This window comes from Condylura cristata, unplaced genomic scaffold (assembly GCF_000260355.1).
Source record: "Condylura cristata isolate star-nosed mole 26May11 unplaced genomic scaffold, ConCri1.0 scaffold00025, whole genome shotgun sequence".
Classification (NCBI taxonomy): domain Eukaryota; kingdom Metazoa; phylum Chordata; class Mammalia; order Eulipotyphla; family Talpidae; genus Condylura; species Condylura cristata.
Genome location: NW_004567126.1, coordinates 28,589,665 through 28,607,853, shown reverse-complemented (window position 1 = coordinate 28,607,853; position 18,189 = coordinate 28,589,665). Strand labels below are relative to the sequence as shown.

The window sequence follows — 18,189 nt, the reverse complement described above, 5'->3', positions numbered from 1 at the left end:
TGGTGTTCTGCCCACAGGACACCCCCCACCCCACCCCCACCCCACACTTCACACACTTGCCTGCTCAGTCCTTCCTCCGCCTCTGGACTTTCTGAAGGTCCACTTTCCCTCCCAACCCCACTCTCTGCCAAGGTGCAGTGAAACAAATACTGAATAGATTCAGCACCAGGAAAGACAGAGCTGGACATTGACATCCTAGCAATATGAATCCGCGACTGACAGGCTTTTAGAGATATTTGAACTTGGGGCTTTGTGGGATGTATAGGAGTTCATTGGGATGTGAGGAGGAAAAGTAGGTATTGGAGGCTGAACATTAGCTTGGGCAAAGGTCTTGGTTTTTCGGGTGCTAAATATTGGGGTGGGGCATGGTGGGGCGGTTTGAGTAACTGCCTAAGTGAACACGCCGAGACCAGGGCGTCCAGAAGCCTAGGGCTGGCTTCAAGGTTGGAACCGGGGTTCTAAGGCCCAGGTAACCCGCCTTATAGCTTCAGGATCTCTCCAGCTCTGGCATCACAACCCGAGGGCTCCCAGCTCTGGGGTCGCACCGGGTGGCCACTCCCGGCGCGGGACTACATTTCCCGGCATGCCGCGGCCGGCGCGCCTGCGCGCTGTGGCCAGTGATGGAGCGCTGACGGGGGGCGCGGCGGCGGCTGCGGCGGCAGCTAGGGCTCGGCGGGCCATTGGCTCCCGGCATTGGCAAGGGCAGCTCTGGGACTGGGAGACCTAGCGGGTCCCGCGGGCCTGGTCGGGGAGACCCGGGCTGCAGCCATGGAGGACCAGAGGGTAAGACAGGGCGGGGCGGGGCGGGGTCCCGGGCGGGGGTGGGCGAGGGAACCCGACCAGGTGGTGCCGCAGCGCCTTCGCCGCCCTCCCCAGCTGCCCTGCGGCCGAGGCCCCACCCCCGCCCAGACCGAGCCTCCCCCTGTCTGGACACAGCCCCCCTTCCCCTGCGCCGACCTTCCCAGCTTGGCCTGAATCCTAGCGCATCCCTTCCATGCCTCCCACCCTCGCCAGCACCCCGAGCCCAGCCCCACCCCCCCTTCCGTCCAGACTGCGGACCAGGTGTCCAGGCCCCCCAGCCCCCGAGGACGCCCCTGTCTCAGTACTGGTGACCCCATTGACCCTGCGCCCCCAGAACAGGGGTCCCTTCAAAGCAGGGGTCAGAGCGCAGGCCCCAGCAGCTGCCATCATCCCCTTCCCCAGAATTCCTCCTCCCCCACCCTTACCTGTGCTCTCTGGCACCCCCTTTCCTCTGGCTCCTCTTTTCTCCTTGCTAAGCCCTCCAGGGTATCCCCTTCCCCAGATTAGCTCATTTTCTGCAGACCCTTTCCTCTGGGGCTTGCTCTCCCCCAGGAAGCCCCTCACGCAGGCTGTGCCCCACCCTGAGGGTGCAAGTACCTGGCTGAAGGCTTTGTGCTCAGGCTGACCTGGCTCCAGGGTATGTCACTTCCCCAGGAGCAGCAGCGCTCTTGAACCTGTTTCCTGCCCCATAAAGTGGGCTTCTTGATGTCCCCCTGCTAGGTGAGGGGACTCAGGGCCAGAACCCCCCAGGGTCTGCCTTGCAGCAGGTGCCCAAGCTCACAGACACAGGCCCCTGCACCTCCCCCCTGAGTCTCCTGGAGGCAGAGTGGGCCCCCCCTGGGGAATCCCTGACAAGGCTAAGGGGCGTACCTGCCATGTGTGCTCTGTTCCCCTGGGTGCAGGAGGCTCTTCGGAAGATCATCACCACTCTGGCTGTGAAGAATGAAGAGATTCAGAGCTTCATCTACTCCCTCAAGCAGATGCTGTTGAATGTGGAGGTGAGCAAGACACCCCCTCCTCCAGCCCAAAGAGGGAGGTGGGAAGTCCGGGCCAGGTGAGTGGAAGGGAGGGAGTGAGCAGCCACATGAGCAAACCTGCTGTAATTCTCACCTGTGGGATGTGTGCCCGCCTGTGCCCACGGAGGACCCCGCTGGCCATTCTCACCCCACAACATCTCCTTAAGGCAAACTCGGCCAAGGTGCAGGAGGATCTAGAATCAGAGTTCCAGTCCCTGTTTTCCCTCCTGGAGGAGCTGAAGGAGGGCATGCTGATGAAGATTAAGCAGGACCGAGCCAGTCGGACCTACGAGCTGCAGGTGTGTCTCTGGGGGGGCTCTCCTGGAGACCTGTCCAATGGCGCCCCCCACCGTGACCCTTGGGATCCGTAGAGCCCTTCTGGTCCTGGCTTTTCCCTTCACATCAATTCCTTCCTCTCGGAGGTGCCCCTGTGTCTCTCCAGTATCCAGAGCCAGGCACCCCATAGTGTCGACCTCACCTTTCTTTGTTCTGCCTGCCCCCTGCCGATCCGCCAGTACCCCACCCCATCTCCACCAGTGCCGATCTCTATGTCTGGCTGCCCTCTACTTTCTCAGACAGAATCTCCAGCGTCTCAGTCCTGTCTACTGGTCCCCGAGATCTGATAGTATCACCCTGATCAAGCACTTCCCATGGCTCCCATGGATCCGATCAGCCTCCCCAGTGACTTCCTAATGTCCTAGATTCCCGCCCTGGGGATGTGGACCCGAGGGCTTAGGGGTGCGCTTTTCAGGAAGGGACCTCCGGGCGGTGTGATACACGGCTCAGGAGCCAGACCCAGCCTCTTGTAGCCTCCCCCTGCCATGTGGAGCCTGAGGGAGACGGGTCCTGGGCCTGAAGCTGGTGGGGAGCCCTGGGAGGGTTTAATGCAGTGAGATGAGGTGTCTGTGCCTCTCACCCACAGAACCAGCTGGCTGCCTGCATGCGGGCCCTGGAGAGCTCTGAAGAGCTGCTGGAGACGGCCAACCAGACTCTGCAGGCCACGGGAAGTGAGGGCTTTCCTCAGGTGCGTACCTCGGAAGCAGTAGGAGCAGTGACTTTTTCGCAGAAGTTCTTCCAATGCAATATTTAATATAAGTTTATCTCAGTGATTGCCTGGACATCATTTTACTAAAAATATTTTGTTGGGGGAGGGAAATGCACTGGACTATGGTGATGGCGCAAGGGTGATTTGGTGAGGGGAAGCCCACAGGGATTACAACTGAGATGGAAAAAGGCACAAAATGATGTAAAAGTAAACTATCATATTACTTATTTTAAAAAAATTATCTAACAATTAAAAAAAATTTTGTTCACCTGAAGTTCAACTGCAGTAGTACATACTTTTTTTTAGTGTAAGTGTACTCCATGTATATGTTTACGTTAGGACATACTTAAACTAAAAATATCATTTATTGTTAACCTGATATGCAAATGCAACAATGAACAATTTACATAAATAGATTCCATGCAAATATTTAGTGTAACTATATCCCAAATCTTTGATGGGCCACACTTAGGCTAAAAATTTACTATTTTTTATCATTTACTATTGATCTGAAACTCAAATACAGAATGAATAGTTTTCTAGTATAAGTATATCCCATGGAAAATGTCTAGTATAAGTATATCCCAAATCTTGGATGAGACTTTTATGCTAAAAATACATTTATGGTTCATCTGAAGTACAAATCTAACTGGACATCCTGTATTTGGGGAGGGGCAGTCTGCCAGAGGTGTGCAGTGGGCACTGGTCATGAGGGGGTTGGAATCTGTCTTTGTCAAGGGATAAGAAACTCCAGGGTTCCTGCCCCGAGCTGGGGTACTTTGGCAGCTGGTGGCCACACTGGGCCTCAGTCTTCCTGTCTGTACGGGGCCCTTCTGATTCAGGTGAGACTACTCTGAATTGTATTGTCTTCCTCTTTCTAGGCTGCCAAGCAAATCAAAGATGGGTAAGATGCTGGGATCTGGCACCCACCCCCTTGCCCCGCCTCTGGTGTAAAGGTGGGGACACCCAGGTGAGGGCCCCTTGCCCCAGAGCAGTGGCTAGAACAAGGGGGAGGGCCCACACCCACCTCGGAGGACCAGGCTGAAGCCCCCTCCCCGCCTGCCAGCAGACCTCTTCCGCCTCCTTCCCTGCAGAGTGACGATGGCCCCCGCCTTCCGCCTGTCGTTGAAAGCGAAGGTCAGCGACAACATGAGTCACCTCATGGTGGACTTTGCGCAGGAGCGGAGGATGCTGCAGGCGCTCAAGTTCCTTCCAGGTGAGAATGGAGCTCACCAGAGGGCCAGGGTTTGGGGGAAGTGGCTCCAGAGTGTGGGGTGGCCTGAGAGAGCCCCAGGGATGGAGCCCCAAGGATGATGCCCCACTCTTATGCCAAGCGGGTGAAATGTGCCTATGGGAGTCCCAGCCCCCCAACCCCCTCCCAGGCAGAGCCCTGAGCATGCCGGCCCACACTCCCCTCTCCCCCGGCCCTGCGCACAGCAAGTGCTCAAGAACTCTGCGAAAGTTTACTCTAAAGTTGGAGGCCTTGTTGGTGGGGCCCTGCAAACATTGCCTGTGCCCCCACCCCTTGGGGGAGACCTGAGGAGGCCTGGGCCAAGTGCGGGCTCCAGAGGAGCCCTCCCCAAGGATGCCTGATGGTGGGCCGGCCTCCAGCTGGGCCCCAGCCCCGAGGGCTCAGGACCTGACCCTGGTCTCTGCTTGGCCCCGGGCAGTGCCCAGCGCCCCGGTGATCGACCTGGCCGAGTCCCTGGTGGCCGACAACTGCGTGACCCTGGTGTGGCACATGCCGGACGAGGATAGCAAGATCGACCACTACGTGCTGGAGCACCGGCGCACCAACTTCGAGGGCCCACCCCGCCTCAAGGAGGAGCACCCCTGGATGGTCATCGAGGGCATCCGGCAGACAGAGTACACACTGACGGGTGAGGCCTCCCCTGAACTGCCTGGTGGCGGCTCTGCCCGGGGGCACCAGAGGTGGTGATAACACCGCAGGCGCTCTGGGGGGCTCCGGGCAAGCGCCTCCCTGTGCGTCAGTCCAAGCTCAGCCTCACCGTCTTGCAGATCAGGCGCTGCCAGAGAGAGCACCTGCACTCTGCTACTCAGCCTGCATTCATTCTTTCGTTCGTTCGTTCCTCGCTTACCAAGTGCCCCCAGTATGCCAGGCACTGCTCTTCATGAGCGAAGGAAGCAAAAAATCTCTCCCCTCATGGGGCTGCTGTCCCAGGCCACCCTCCCAGTGCTTGGAGGGTCTAGTTACGGGAAGCTAAAGCCTAGGGAATCCACGTAGTAGCTGGTAGGAGAGGACCTGAGGAGGGCAGAATCGGGGATCCCTAACGAGTTTAAAAAGGCATCCTGAATCAGGGGGCCCCCTTGGCGCGGGGGAGCCTTGCTGACAAGATAACGATCACCAGAGCTCCTGGGCTGTAATTAGCCTGCTCCTTATCTGTAATTAGCCCGCATGGTTAATGAGCAGGCTAATTGTAGGCAAGAACAGCTAGTGGGCCTGAGTAGCAATTGCTTATCCTTTGCGTGGCAAACAAAATAAACGCACCCGGTTTTTTTCAGTCTTTTTTTTAAGTTGTGATAAAATACACATAACATTTACCAACTTAACCGTTCTAAGTATACAGCTCAGTGATGTTAAATATGTTCATGATGCTGTGCAATTGTCCCCACTGTCTGGCCCCGAACTCTTTTTTTAAAGATTTTTTTTTCATTTATCCATACAAGAACTGGGGTACAGGCCAGAGGTGCAGGGGTTCAGAAGATTCACCAGAGACAGAGCGGGGAACAGAACGGGCAGACTGACTGGAATCCATTGCTGAGGGAGCAGCGGGCAGAACAGAAGCAGTCTTCTGTGCCATGTGGGTCACTCCCTGGCCAGGAATCGAACTCAGGCCGTAGTGGCTGTGATGGCTTCACAGTGCTGCGCTTTAACCCACTGCACCACCAGGGAGGGCCCTGTTTCCAGAACTCTTTCCATCTGCTCACCTAACTGCCCCTGGAAGTATTAAGTCCTGCGCCCCGCCCCAAGCCCCTGGCACCCACCGTTCCACCAGTCTCCAGGGATTTGAGTCCTTAGGGACCTTATGTAAGTGGACCCATTTCATGTGTGTCCTTCTGTGCTGGCATTTAACCAAGCACAATACACACAAGGTCATCCATGTTTGGAGATTTACCAGGTGTGTCTGCCAAGTTCCAGAGCAGAAGCTGATTGGCCAGTCTGGGTCATGTGCCTATAGCTGACCCAGTCACTGTGCCTGAGTTAGGAAGTATCTGGTTTTTCCGGTTGGAGTTGGGGGAGCAGAGCAAAGTAATCCATAGTCTTGCAGGTGAATGAACACCAAGGATGGTTTTTCAGGGATAAGATGGTCTTGGCCAGGTGCTCCTTAGAATGAGGGGTGGTGGGATTGCTGTGGGGCTCTAACTTGTTGCTCAGAGTGCACACATTGTTGACAGCCCTCTGTTCCCTCTCAGGCCTCAAGTTTGACATGAGATACATGAACTTCCGTGTGAAGGCCTGCAACAAGGCAGTTTCAGGAGAATTCTCCGAGCCGGTGACCCTAGAGACACCAGGTGACTGGTTCCCACACACCCCCACCCCGGCTTTGGCCCCATAACCCCCCTCCCACCCCCACGATCCCCAGCTTGGAACCAGTGTGTAAAAACAATCCTGTAATCAGGGTTCTGTGACTCTTTTTGCCTTGGCTTCCAGGGAGCTCAGAGCTCAGTTCACACTGTTCTTTAGCTCAAGTGTCCGGTACGAATCGGTTTTTGTCCTTTGCTTTTGCGGTCAGTCCCATTATGTCTGGATAGTTGTACATTCATGTACATCCCCCTTACTCACTCAATTACAGAAAATACAGAGTTGGAGATGAGGAGTCCGTAGTGGCGACAGACTTCCAGTCGCCCTCAGGGACAGTTTGCACGTCCTTCTAGGAAACCCCCTGCCGCCTAGGCTCACTCCACCACACTGGAGTCCGTCCCCTTTCCTGGAGCTGATCCCCAGTGGGAGCACCGGGCAGTGTGAATGGCTTCAACATATTTCCAGGCTGGTGACCTGTGGGCAGCGTGTGCTCGGCCTTCACACGTTCTGTGACCCCGCCCTGTCCATCTTCCCGCCCGCGCTTCTCTGCTGTCTCCCGCCTCTGACCTCTCATCTGTGTCTCGCTCACTCTCTGGGTCTCTCTCTTTGCTTCTTCCCCTTCTCTGTCCTGTTTCGGTCTGTCTTGGTCACCGTCTGTCTCTGTCTCTCCGGGTTTCCCCATCTCTGTGACTCCCATGTCTGCCCGGCCCCAGCGTTCATGTTCCGCCTGGACGCGTCCACGTCCCACCAGAACCTGCGGGTGGACGACTTCTCCGTGGAGTGGGACGCCATGGGCGGGAAGGTGCAAGATATCAAGAAAGATAACAAAGGGCGGACGGCGTCCCCGGTCAACTCCCCGGCTAGGTAACCGGCCCCTCCTGCCCTGGGCCGTGGTCAGGCGGGGCCTGAACACATAGTGGAGCCTTAGAGTCAAGATGGGGTGCAAGGTGGGACACAGGACTGGAGGGACCCACGCAGAAAATGAAGGGAGAAGGGGTTTGAACGTGGTTTTATTGGTCCAATAAGAATTCCCCAGATGACGGAGGGAGGACACAGGCAAGTTCTGACAGGAGGGGCCCAGTTTCTGGAAAGTATCAACCACCAAGGTGGCCAGGGTGGGGGAGGGGGCCAGGGCAGTCCTGTGGGGAAGGGAGGGCTCACCTGCCTTCTCCTTCCTCCCCTGCCGCTCCCAGAGGCACGCCGTCACCCAAGCGGATGCCCTCAAGTCGCGGGGGACGGGATCGCTTCACAGCTGAGTCCTACACCGTGCTGGGTAAGGAGGGCAGTGGGCGAAGGGGGCTCCAGGCAGGGTCTGACGGCGCAGGTGGGAGAGGACGCCTTCGGCCGGGAACAGAGCCTCTCACATCTCCTCCAGAAACGGTCCAGTAACTGGTGGCACTGTGGCAATGGAACATGACTTGGGCAGTTATTGAGGAGACCCAGAGCTTATAGAGCAAGGGGGATTTCGTGGCATCAGTGGAGTCTGGTATTTGGGGGGTAGCTGAAATGTGAGGAGTAGCTGGGAAAAGTTACTTATGATTGGATGGGTTCGTGGGGGCGCTGAAGCAAGGCAGAGGTTTGGGGAAATGGCTTAGGGTATGAGTAGAAGCCAGAAAGAACAGCTGGTGTTGGAGAAGTTGAGAGAAGAACAGGAATTGCAGGAGGGGTTAGCACCGCAGGCACAACTGGATCCTGTGAAGGGGAAGCTGGAGTTCGTGAAGAAAGTGGAGTTTAAGGGAATCACCACTGCCCAGAAAAGGGCTGGAAAAAGAGACTGGGCTGTGAAGAGCTCCATGGGGATGGCGTATCTGGGGAGAGAAGGGGAAGATGGGGTATCTGGGTTCTGAAAATAGGCTAAGCTTGAGGAGAACTTAAGGTTCTTGGAGGACTTGGGTTTTCTGGAAAGCTTCTAGGATGGGTGAGTTGGGTGTGTTGAGGAAACATGAAGAGAGTGAAGAGAGTGTCTGCGGGACAGCCAGGCTTTGTGAGGGACATCTAACTCTTAGGAAGGAGACTAGGCAGTTTGTGGTTGGGGGAATCGTTGAAGTCAGAGAGGAGCAGAAATGGGTATGGGAGTTAGTCATCTGGGAGGAGCTGAGCTACTAGGTGGTGCTGAGCTATGATCTGAGTCTGTCAGGAGCAAAGGTTTGGGGATTGTCTAGACTGGGAATTTTGAGGACTGAGAAGTATCTCAACATGGGGAGAAACTGGAAGACATGTCTAGGGTCCAGAAGTACCTTGAAGAATTATGTTGGGTCTGTAGAGACTGAGAGGACTAGTAGATGCTTGAAGAGTATCTGGGCTTAGTGAGTGTCTAGAGGAGTTGATGAAGCCTGGGGTCTACCTGGAAGGAATAGCTGGTCTCGTGGAGTATCTGGAAGGAATAGCTGGTCTCGTGGAGTATCTGGAAGGAGTAGTTGGTCTCGTGAAGTATCTGGAAGGGATAGCTGTAGCTTGGGGACTACCTGGTGGTTGCCCCTTTGTGGAAGAGCATCTGGGGCTGGTTCTATCCAGTCCCCACTGCCCACCCCACCCCACAGGGGACACACTGATTGATGGCGGGGAACATTATTGGGAGGTGCGCTACGAGCCAGACAGCAAGGCTTTCGGCGTTGGGGTGGCCTACCGCAGTCTGGGGCGCTTCGAGCAACTGGGCAAGACAGCGGCTTCCTGGTGTCTGCATGTCAACAACTGGCTGCAGGTCAGCTTCACAGCCAAGCATTCCAACAAGGCCAAGGTGCTGGACGCTCCCGTGCCTGACTGCCTGGGCGTGCACTGCGACTTTCACCAAGGTAACTCCAGGCCCAGCTGGCCTCTCCAGCCATCTCCGCCTGCCCGGTCTCTGTGCTGCAAGTTCCTCTTTTTTTTTTTTTTTTAAGAATTGTTCCTTTGGGTCTTCCCTGGTGGCGTGATGGGTTAAAGCACAGCACTATGATGCTACCACAGCCCCATTGTCGCGTGATCCCCGGCCAGGGAAGGACCCACAGGCACGGCAGACCCTCCTGATCCACCCGCTGCTCCCCTCAGCAGTGTATTTCAGTCCATCTGCCTGTTCTCCCCGCTCTGTCTCTGGTGACTCCTGTCATCAGAGACACCTCTGGCCTATACCTCAGTTCTGTAGGTACCAATAAATAAATCTTTAAAAAACTTACTCCTTTATTGTAAGATTTTTATTTATTTACACATACAAGAACTGGAGTGCAGGCCAGAGGTGGGGGAGGGTGAGAGGATTCACCAGAGACAGGGTGGGGGAGGGTGAGAGGATTCACCAGAGACAGAGTGGGGAGCCAAACAGGTGGATTGACTGAAATCCACTGCCAAGGGGAGCAGCAGGGGGGGGGGGGGACGACAGAAGAGGTCTGCTGCGCCCTGGGGGTCCCTCCCTGGCGGGGATCCAACTCGGGCCGTCGCCACGGTAGCGCTGAGGGAGGCCGGCAGATCCCTCTTACTGTCCCCGGCCATCTGCCTTCCGCCCAGGTCTCCTGTCCTTCTACAATGCCCGCACAAAACAGCTGCTGCACACGTTTAAGGCCAAGTTCACACAGCCGGTGCTGCCCGCTTTTACGGTAAGACCCCTCCATGGCGGGGCGGGCGGTGGGGGGGCTGGGGCTGGCTTTGGTGCTGAGCTCCCCGCTCCCCTCTGCCCAGGTGTGGTGTGGCAGCTTCCAGGTGACGACAGGACTGCAGGTGCCCAGCTCCGTGCGCTGCCTGCAGAAGCGGGGCAGTGCCACCAGCAGCTCCAACACCAGCCTCACCTAGTCACAGCCTGCTCGGGGCTGGGCCCCTGCCCCCCGCAGGGCCGGTTTGGGAGTGGCCCCCAGGCCTCGGAGGTCTTAGCCTCACACCCTCTTCTCACTGCTCGGAGCCTTAATTCCTGAGGGTGGTCACTAGCCGGAAGCCGCACCTGGGTGGGTCCTCCTCCCCACCTCGCTTCCTAATAAAGGTCATACACTGGCCAGGCCTCATTGCTGGTTCTCTGGGACACGGTGCCCTGGCGTTCTGTGCACGTCCACTTTCCCAGCTGTGAAATGGGCTCAGGCGGCAGGTGAGTGAAGTTGAGGACCGTGGAAACGAAGGGGCCAGCCTTAGGCAGGCACTGGCGGACCCCTTCACCCTCAGCCCTGAAGCCACGCCAGATGGGTAGTAGGTCTGAGGGTCACTTGAGCTTTAATTCTGGAGGAAGGTTCTGTCTGCCAAGCTGCACCCCGAGACTGGCTCATTGGGCCCCACTCAAGTGCTCCAGCGCCCGCCTCCTCTGCAGTTTCTCTTCCAGCTCTGCTGTCACGCCTGCCAGCCCTGGGGGGTGGGTACACAGCGTCAGTTGTGCCCGGATCCCCGTCCATGTTGCCCCCGAAACACCCACCGGAATTGGCTGCAGACTGTTGCAAGGCCCAGTACTACATGGAGATGTGTTTGAAAGGCACAGGCATTGCAAAACGGACAAAGCAGAGCATTGCCCAAAGCTCTAGGACCTTCTGAGTGTGGCCCCTTGGAGTGTGGAGACTTGTGCAACTGCACACTCCTGGGGGAGCCCCACAGACCCCTTACTTGTGGGGAAGACAGCCTGTGGCGAGCTGATGGCTGGCTTCCGGGCCAGGTCACCGGTAAGACCTCTGGGCTCTGGAGGAGGAAGGAGACAGGGTAAGACCTCTGGGCTCTGGAGGAGGAAGGAGACAGGCTGTGGCCGGCCCTCCATGGGCTGAGGCAGGGTGGGGGAGGGGCTCCTACCTGGCTTGGGCACAGTGGGCGGCTTCGGGAGCTTGGTCTGAGCCTTTGCCAGTTTCTTGGGCTTTGTGATGACCAGTTGACTCAGAGAAAGTACTGCATGGACAGAGGTGGGGCGGGTCACATCCAGGTGTTAACCAGCACCCCCACCCCCACCCCTCAGCCGCTTCCCCAGTCTCCTACGCACTATGTCCGTTCTCATAGTTGACATCTGGGGCGTCGCCGATGGGGATTACATAGTTCTCATCCTCTTGCTGGTTCAGTAGCGTCTGCAGGGGAGGTACCGGCGGCCGCTTGTCCTGGCTGGTCACAGTGGATGCGGGAGGCAGATGTCTAGGGCCACCTGCAGGGGCTGGAGGGCCTGGAGGGCCTGGTGGGAAACTGGTGACTGTCAGGGCCAGTGCTGCTGGGACATCCCCGAATGAGTCTTTGTGTCTGTGTTCCCACGCTTGCGAGTCTGCAAAGTGCCTGTTGCTAAGTCTGAGTTTGTGTCCCTGTGTGGCACGAACATGCACCAAGCTTGAGCCCGCGTAAGCGGGGTGTATCTACACGTGTGTAGACGTGTGTGACACTGCACGGAGGCTAAGGTACGTGTGTGGTCTGTATGAGTGCCCGCCTCTGTAGAGGTCTGAACTGGTGCTGCTGAGTCGTCTGTCTGCATTCCTGTCCACCGTGTGGCTTACAGTAAGCGATGCCGGCCTGGAATGGTGCGGCTCATGCGTCACGCGCGTGTCTAGGGAGCCGTCCGGGCGAGCTCTGGTTACACGGTGGATGCAGCGTCTGTACGTGTGTGTGTGTTGCACGTGGAGGCCTATCACGCACATGGGCCCTCGGATGTGCCCGCCCACGCAGGATCATGCAGCTCACCCCTCAGACCCTCCCAGTCTCCTGCTCTCCTTTTCTCCCACCATTCACCCTGATTTCTCATCTCTGAGTAGTTCTCGCTCCAGGTGCCCCCAACAAAGCTCACCTCTATCTACTGAATTCCTTTGAGACTTTCAGTAAACACCCCTTCCTCCAGGAAGCCTTCCTTCAACTCTGTCACCTCTTCTCACCGCCCCTAGGGCCCCACAGGGCTGGGATGACAGAGTCTAGCTGTGTTGGTCCTCTCTATGACCTCCAGCCCTCTAGGGCAGGGTCAGGGACACATCTGAGTCCCTGGAACTCCGGGTACAAGACGGGGTACACGCAGCGGGGAGGAGGGGTATGGCTACATGTGGATCCTTGGTGCCTCTCCCTCTGCCCAGCAGCCATTGTGGGGGGGGGGGCGTCACCTGGGTTAGGGGTCGCAGGGACAACAGGCGCCACCCACACACTTTCGCCATTCTCTTTGTTCTCCTGCACATAGCCTGGAACAGAGAGGGTGGCCTGGAGGTGGTGCAGCGTCCAGGGCTGACCCAGATGTGTCTGTTGAGTGGCCACGGCAAGCACCGGCAGCTCCTGAGGCAGCACCTACCTAGCACCTTCTCGTAGTCCTCTTCCAGCAGGAAGGGCACCAGCGCCCTTTTGGTGTTCCACACGAAATAGTTGACCACTGCATCCAGGGAGGTGCAGGAGAACTGGGGGTGGAGAGGGGCTGCCTCAGACTGGTGGGAAGGGACACGGACCGGTGCCCGTGCTCCCCCAGTCCCGGGCCCCACTCACCGGCTCCTCCACGTCAATCACGTAATTGGGTCCCTGGAGCTTCACCTTGTAGTGCCGGACGACGGGAACCCTGCAGGCAGGGGTGGGTGGCCTGACTCAGGTCAAGGAAGGCCGCAGGGGTCCTCGCTCCGCCCCCACGGAGTCTAACCACCTCCAGCTCCCTTGCAGATCTCTACGGGTCCTACCAAGACCCGGGGAGTGTCTCTGGCCCCAGGAAGGCCCCAGATCTGCCCTCACTCCATCCTGACCAGGTGTGCTCCCTGACCATGAGGAGCTGGTGTCTGGCTCTGACCTGGAGGCAGCGTGGTTCTGCCTCCAGAGCCCGATTCAGCCATAAGGGAGGGCAAGGGCGAGCCGTGACTCCTTCCACAGGTCGTGACTCCGCACGAAGGGCTAATTCGGACCCGGAATTTGGCTTCCAGGTGGCTAACTCAGACGCACCGGAGGAGAGATCCCCAAGCCATCGTCCGGATCCGCCAATAGGGTCCAGGCCCCGCCCCTGGAACAGATCCCTCCCACAAAGGGGCGGGACCTGACACTCCGCCTCTGGGGCGGGGCCAGCCTCCGAATACCACGCCCCCTGGACGCCGGCCCGGGGCTAAGGCCAGCCCTTTCCCGGCGGACCCCGCCCCCTGCTGTAGCCACGCCCCCGGCCCGCCGACCTCCCGCCGGCTCCGGAGACGCGCCGCGCACCCGTTCAGCATCTGGCGCGTGGAGACCGAGACGCCGCCCGCACCGTCCCCGCCGGGCCGCAACAGGAGGTTCCCGCACTCGGGGTACCGCTCCAGGAGCAGCTGCGCCTCCAGTCGGCTCACCTTCAGGAAGCACCTGGGCGGGCAGTGGCACCCAGTCGGGGTGGGCACGCCCGAGACCCAGCCTCGCCTCCCGGCACGCCTGCTCCCCCAGACCCAGGCTCCCCCTCCAGAAGGCTCAGCCCAGTCGCCCCTGCACAACCCGGCCCCCTAAGATCCAGCCTGGCCCCCCAGGCCCCAAACCCCGCCCTGAAAATGTTGCCCTGTTTCCCAGGCACCCAGACCCATCCCTAGACACCTAAGCCCAGCCCAAACACCCACTCGGGCTCACAAGAGACCTAATCCCCGCCCAAGCCGGGACTGAGCCTAGTACTCAGCTGGGAAGCTCACTCGCGGCCACCTTCAGCCCCGCGTCCCGCCCCCATTCGGGAGCCCCTCGGCCAGGCGGGCTCTTACGAGGGCATCTCCAGGGCACGTCGAGCCTCTTCTTTGGACAGGACCTCAGCCATCATGTACAGGTGTCCAGGCAGCAGGGTTAGGTGGGACGGCACGCGGAGCTGAGGGGCGATCCGGGCGTCAGGGGAGTGGGTGGCTGTGCCCGCTACACAGAGGGGCAAACTGAGGCCAGAGTGTGGAGGGAGCCAGGATGGGAAATCGGGTCTGGGGGCTGCTGCCTGGCAGCTCAGGGACAAAGAAGGCTTCACCAGCGTGGGAGAGAGACTTTGGGGATGGGTCAGTGGGCAGAGTACAAGCTGGAATCCAGGGTCTCGAAGTCTACAGACTGTGCCAGGTAGGTCCCCTACCCACGGGCTTGGGGTGGGGGCGCAGGCAGGGAACATGTGGGTAAAATGCATATCAGGAACGTGGACTAAAATTCCTGACTTTTTCGTGATGACAGCAACTTTCAGGTTTTTAACACGAGTTGTTAAAACGTGTGTATGGGCCTCATTTGGCTCATAAGCCTAATGACTTCTGCCTAATGACTTCTTTTGGGGAATGAAGGATGAGAAAGAAAAAAGAGGGTTTCTGAGGAGACCTAGCGGGAGAGTGGGGGCAGTGGGCACACACTCTGACCTCTACCACGGTCAGGATGAAGCCTTTCCACATCTCCCGGGACTCCAGGCTTTCCACCTAGGAAGGAAAGCGGGGGATGGCACCGGTGAGTGAGGCTGTTTTGAAGATGAATGAAGACAGGTTGATTTAGGCTGCTGGTACAAGCTCTTGGTGAGTGAATGGGCTGTGCTCCTTTAATGTCACCGCTGCCATGGCCCTGTCGCGCGTCCCCTCTTCTCACTTCCCCTCGCCCCTCCCTCACTCCAGCCACAGGCGCATCCTTGCAGCCTGGTGCTGCCCCAGGGCCTTTGCGGGGCTGTTTCCTCTGTCTGGACACCTGCTCCTGAGTCCTTGATTCAGATATCTGGGTTGCTCTCTCTCTACTCCTTCGGGTCCCCAGCGAGGCCTTTCCCGGTGATGCCATCCAACATTGTAGCTCTGACCGACCCTTTCCCCAGCACCTGTCTCCTTCGCGTCTCTGCCATCCGAACACCATATTTCACATGATTATGTTGTTGGTTATGTATCTGCACCACCGAGTGCAGACTGCACAACGGCAAGGATTTTTAATTGTCTGCTTGCTGTTGTGCAACTAGAAGTGTCTGCCACACGGTAGGCGATCAGTAATGCCAGCTGAGTGCTTGAGTAAGGGCAGGGAGAATCCTCATGAATCCATTCTGGGCTCTACGCACATTTTCCTATTTGTCACTTGGGGAAACTGAGGCCCCGAGAGGTTAAGTGACTTGCCCCATGTCACCAAGCCAGGGGTCGGCACTCCGTGGCTCCATACTGGCGCGAATGGGTGGTGAGCGCAAAGGAGACAGAGGGTGTCCCACCAAGGAACTTACCCTGAACTTGATCTCCTGGCTCCAGAGGGTGAGGCTGAAATTGATGCCAGAGTCTCTGGGGTTCCCGCAGGGACCCTCATCTGTGAGCTTCACAAATGTGCTTAGGTCTAACTTTTCCACGTGCTGGGGGCACAGAAGCGGGGTTCTGAGCATCACGCCTGTGACCCCCCCCAGCCTCCCGTTCTATGACTTAGCCTCTCCACCCACACCCTGGCCTTGGGCCCCGGGATCAAGAGTCCTGAGTCCAAGCCCTGAGTCCTCACTTCATCCTCACCTGGAAGTCCCGGTTGCTGTGGTAGAAGTAGACAGTGAGACCCTGGAGACCTGCCCAGAATTTCTTGTAGTCCTGAGGACCAGAGGCAGGGGAAGAGGGAGGTGAGGAGGCACGCTGGCTGCTTCTAACACCGCTCCTGCCTCTAGACCTTTGCCCCGGCTCTTCTCTCTGCCTGGACACTCCTCCCCCAGGTCTTCACATGGTTACTTTTAGGAGCTACTTTTGGGTTTTTGAACAAATGTTGCCTCCTCAGAGAGGCCCTCCCCATGGTGGTCCAGCTCTGGGGTATCTCCTGCCTTTTACCCACCCACACCCCATCCATGTGTCCGTGCTTGATATATCCATAGACACCTGCGTCCACCTACTGGAGCGCCGTCGTGTGCCAGGCTCTGTTCTGGACACCAGGGATAGAGCAGGCAGTGATCAAGCCCAGTGTGGTCAGACAGTGTCATCACACGCCAGTCACGTACCATTGCACAAGTCATCCCATGCCCTGTGCCTCAGTTTCCCTACTATGAATGGCAATAACAGCAGGACTCGCTCCCAAGGCCCTTGTGAGACTCAGCTGAGTTAACCCGTGTCAAGCGGAGGGCTTGCTCGGAGGCACTGCCCCATGCCAAGAGCCACCCGTCCTCTGAAACTGCGAACACAGCTCATTGTACCCAGCTTGTAGCAGGGAAGTGAGGGCGCTTGTATACTTGGGGTTCAGGAAGGCACGATCGGGCTGTGAACCTGGGCTCACGCCCTCGGCTCATATGTTTCGTAACCACTGAATCTGCCTCTAAATGCTTCCTAGGCTGGGGAGCTTTGGGGAGCACAGAGGCAGAGGGAAAGGGGGAGGGACCCCAAGGTGAGCTTGGGAATGGGGAGGGAAGGGCTGAGGGGGACTAAGGGCTTGGGACTTGATTCTGAGTGAGACACGGCGCGAGTGTGTGTCTCTCAGTGTGTGTCTCTCGATGGTCTCCTGGCCAGTATCCGGCCTGCTAAGTGTCCTGACCTTGACCCCCGCAGCTGACATTTAGCTGGGGGCTAGGACAGAGGAGACATGGGAGTCGGAGGCTCCCTTATCCTGTCTGTATCTGAGAGGCAGAGACCCCTAGACAGGAGTGAAACCAGGAGACAGACGGGGAGACAGGTAGAGACGCGGAGGTGGTCAAGTCAGCGTCAGAGAGAGACTGACAGTTGGAGAAAACCCTCCCAGCCCCCAGCACCCACCCTTGCCCCTTGGACAGGTGGAGATCAAGGCTCAGAGTGCCACACCTGCCCAGGGCTGCCCAGCTGGCCAGGCTCCCTGTCCCGACTTACCTGGTCTCGGGGACCCTTCTTCTCCAGAAAGCTCTCGTGGTAGTGCGAGGGCTGGGCGCCCTTGGGCTTGGGCCCCCGGGGTGCGCTCAAGGCCGAGGCCATGGCAGGCCGGCTGCGCTCAAGCCTGGGCCTCCAGTGGGTGCCCTGGCTGGTGGCGGCGGGCGGCGGGAGCAGAGAAACTGGTTCTAGGGGAATTTCCTCTGCAGTCTTTGGCCCTGCCAGCTCTGCACTCCCTCCCTGCCAGCACAGGGCGAGGCTGGGCAGGTCCAAGGATCCCGGGGAAATCCCAGCCTCCCTGGTCTCCGGTGGAGACCTCTTACTGGAGGGAAGGAAAGCAGGAGGGAGGGAAGGGAGGAGGAAGGGCTGAGGGAGACGGGGAAGGGCAGCAGAGGAGGAGGAACCTTCTCAGCGAAGGCCTGGAAGCAGCTGGAGCGAGAAAGCTTCTGCCCAAGTGGCAAGGCCTGAAATGTCTCATTAGCCGCCTGGACATTGGCATAAGCCCTCCACTCTCAAGGGGGAAATCTTGCTGGGATTTTGAGAGATTTGCCATCTTTATTTGTTTGTTTTTAAAGATTTATTTATGCACATAAGAACTGGGCTACAGACCAGAGGCCAGGGCCGGTGAGAGGATTCACCAAAGACAGAGCGGGGAGCAGAACAGACCGACTGAGGAAGCGCACTGCTGAGGGGAGCAGCGGGCAGTCAGGAGAGGTCTGCTGTGCCCTGTGGGTCAGCTCCAGGGCGGGGATGGAACTCACTGAAGTAGCTTTAGCTTCTCAGTGCTGCGCTCTAACCCGCGGTGCCACCGGGAGGCCCACACCTCTCTGAGTGCCAGTTGTCAGGCATCTACTGCTGTGTGCAGGTGGGCAGGTGGTTTTGCTGCTGCCAGTGTGCCCTGCCGCCTGCTGAGCTACCTCGCCTGTCTGCGCAGGGCCATTTCTAGGTTGCAGCTTCTTGGGCCACCCAGGGCTGGCCTCCTCGTGACTGCTCACCTGTGCACCTTTGCTGTTTTGGCTTTACTTTGCAGACTAGAACTTCCAGCTCTGTGCTGAGTAAGGTGGAGACAGGGTGATGCCCGGATGCCAGTCTCGGTTCCCTTGGCCAATAAAAGGAGACAGAGTTTGAGGAGAAGGAAACTAGGTCAATTTTTAAGAAAGATTTATTTCTGTATGCACACAAGAA

The 18,189-nt window shown here is 58.0% G+C and overlaps 2 protein-coding genes across 2 annotated transcripts; one reads left to right on the top strand and one right to left on the bottom strand.

The window, feature by feature from the left end:
- Positions 1-634: 634 nt before the first annotated feature.
- On the top strand, positions 635-10,367 carry FSD1 (fibronectin type III and SPRY domain containing 1). The gene is made up of 13 exons (XM_004689339.2): positions 635-783; positions 1,704-1,799; positions 1,985-2,116; positions 2,740-2,841; positions 3,744-3,766; positions 3,957-4,078; positions 4,533-4,742; positions 6,298-6,396; positions 7,120-7,270; positions 7,600-7,679; positions 8,947-9,198; positions 9,884-9,972; positions 10,055-10,367. Exons 1-13 carry the CDS (start codon positions 769-771, stop codon positions 10,163-10,165), a joined length of 1,482 nt encoding a protein of 493 aa, XP_004689396.1. The 5' UTR covers positions 635-768; the 3' UTR covers positions 10,166-10,367.
- Positions 10,368-10,622: 255 nt separating this feature from the next.
- STAP2 (signal transducing adaptor family member 2) lies at positions 10,623-17,109 on the bottom strand. The gene is made up of 13 exons (XM_012729414.1): positions 17,008-17,109; positions 15,703-15,774; positions 15,429-15,551; positions 14,602-14,658; positions 13,984-14,084; positions 13,469-13,603; positions 12,776-12,845; positions 12,588-12,690; positions 12,406-12,480; positions 11,319-11,492; positions 11,135-11,227; positions 10,955-11,026; positions 10,623-10,705 (listed from the first exon to the last, which is right to left on the bottom strand). Exons 1-13 carry the CDS (start codon positions 17,107-17,109, stop codon positions 10,623-10,625), a joined length of 1,260 nt encoding a protein of 419 aa, XP_012584868.1.
- Between the last annotated feature and the right edge of the window lie 1,080 nt (positions 17,110-18,189).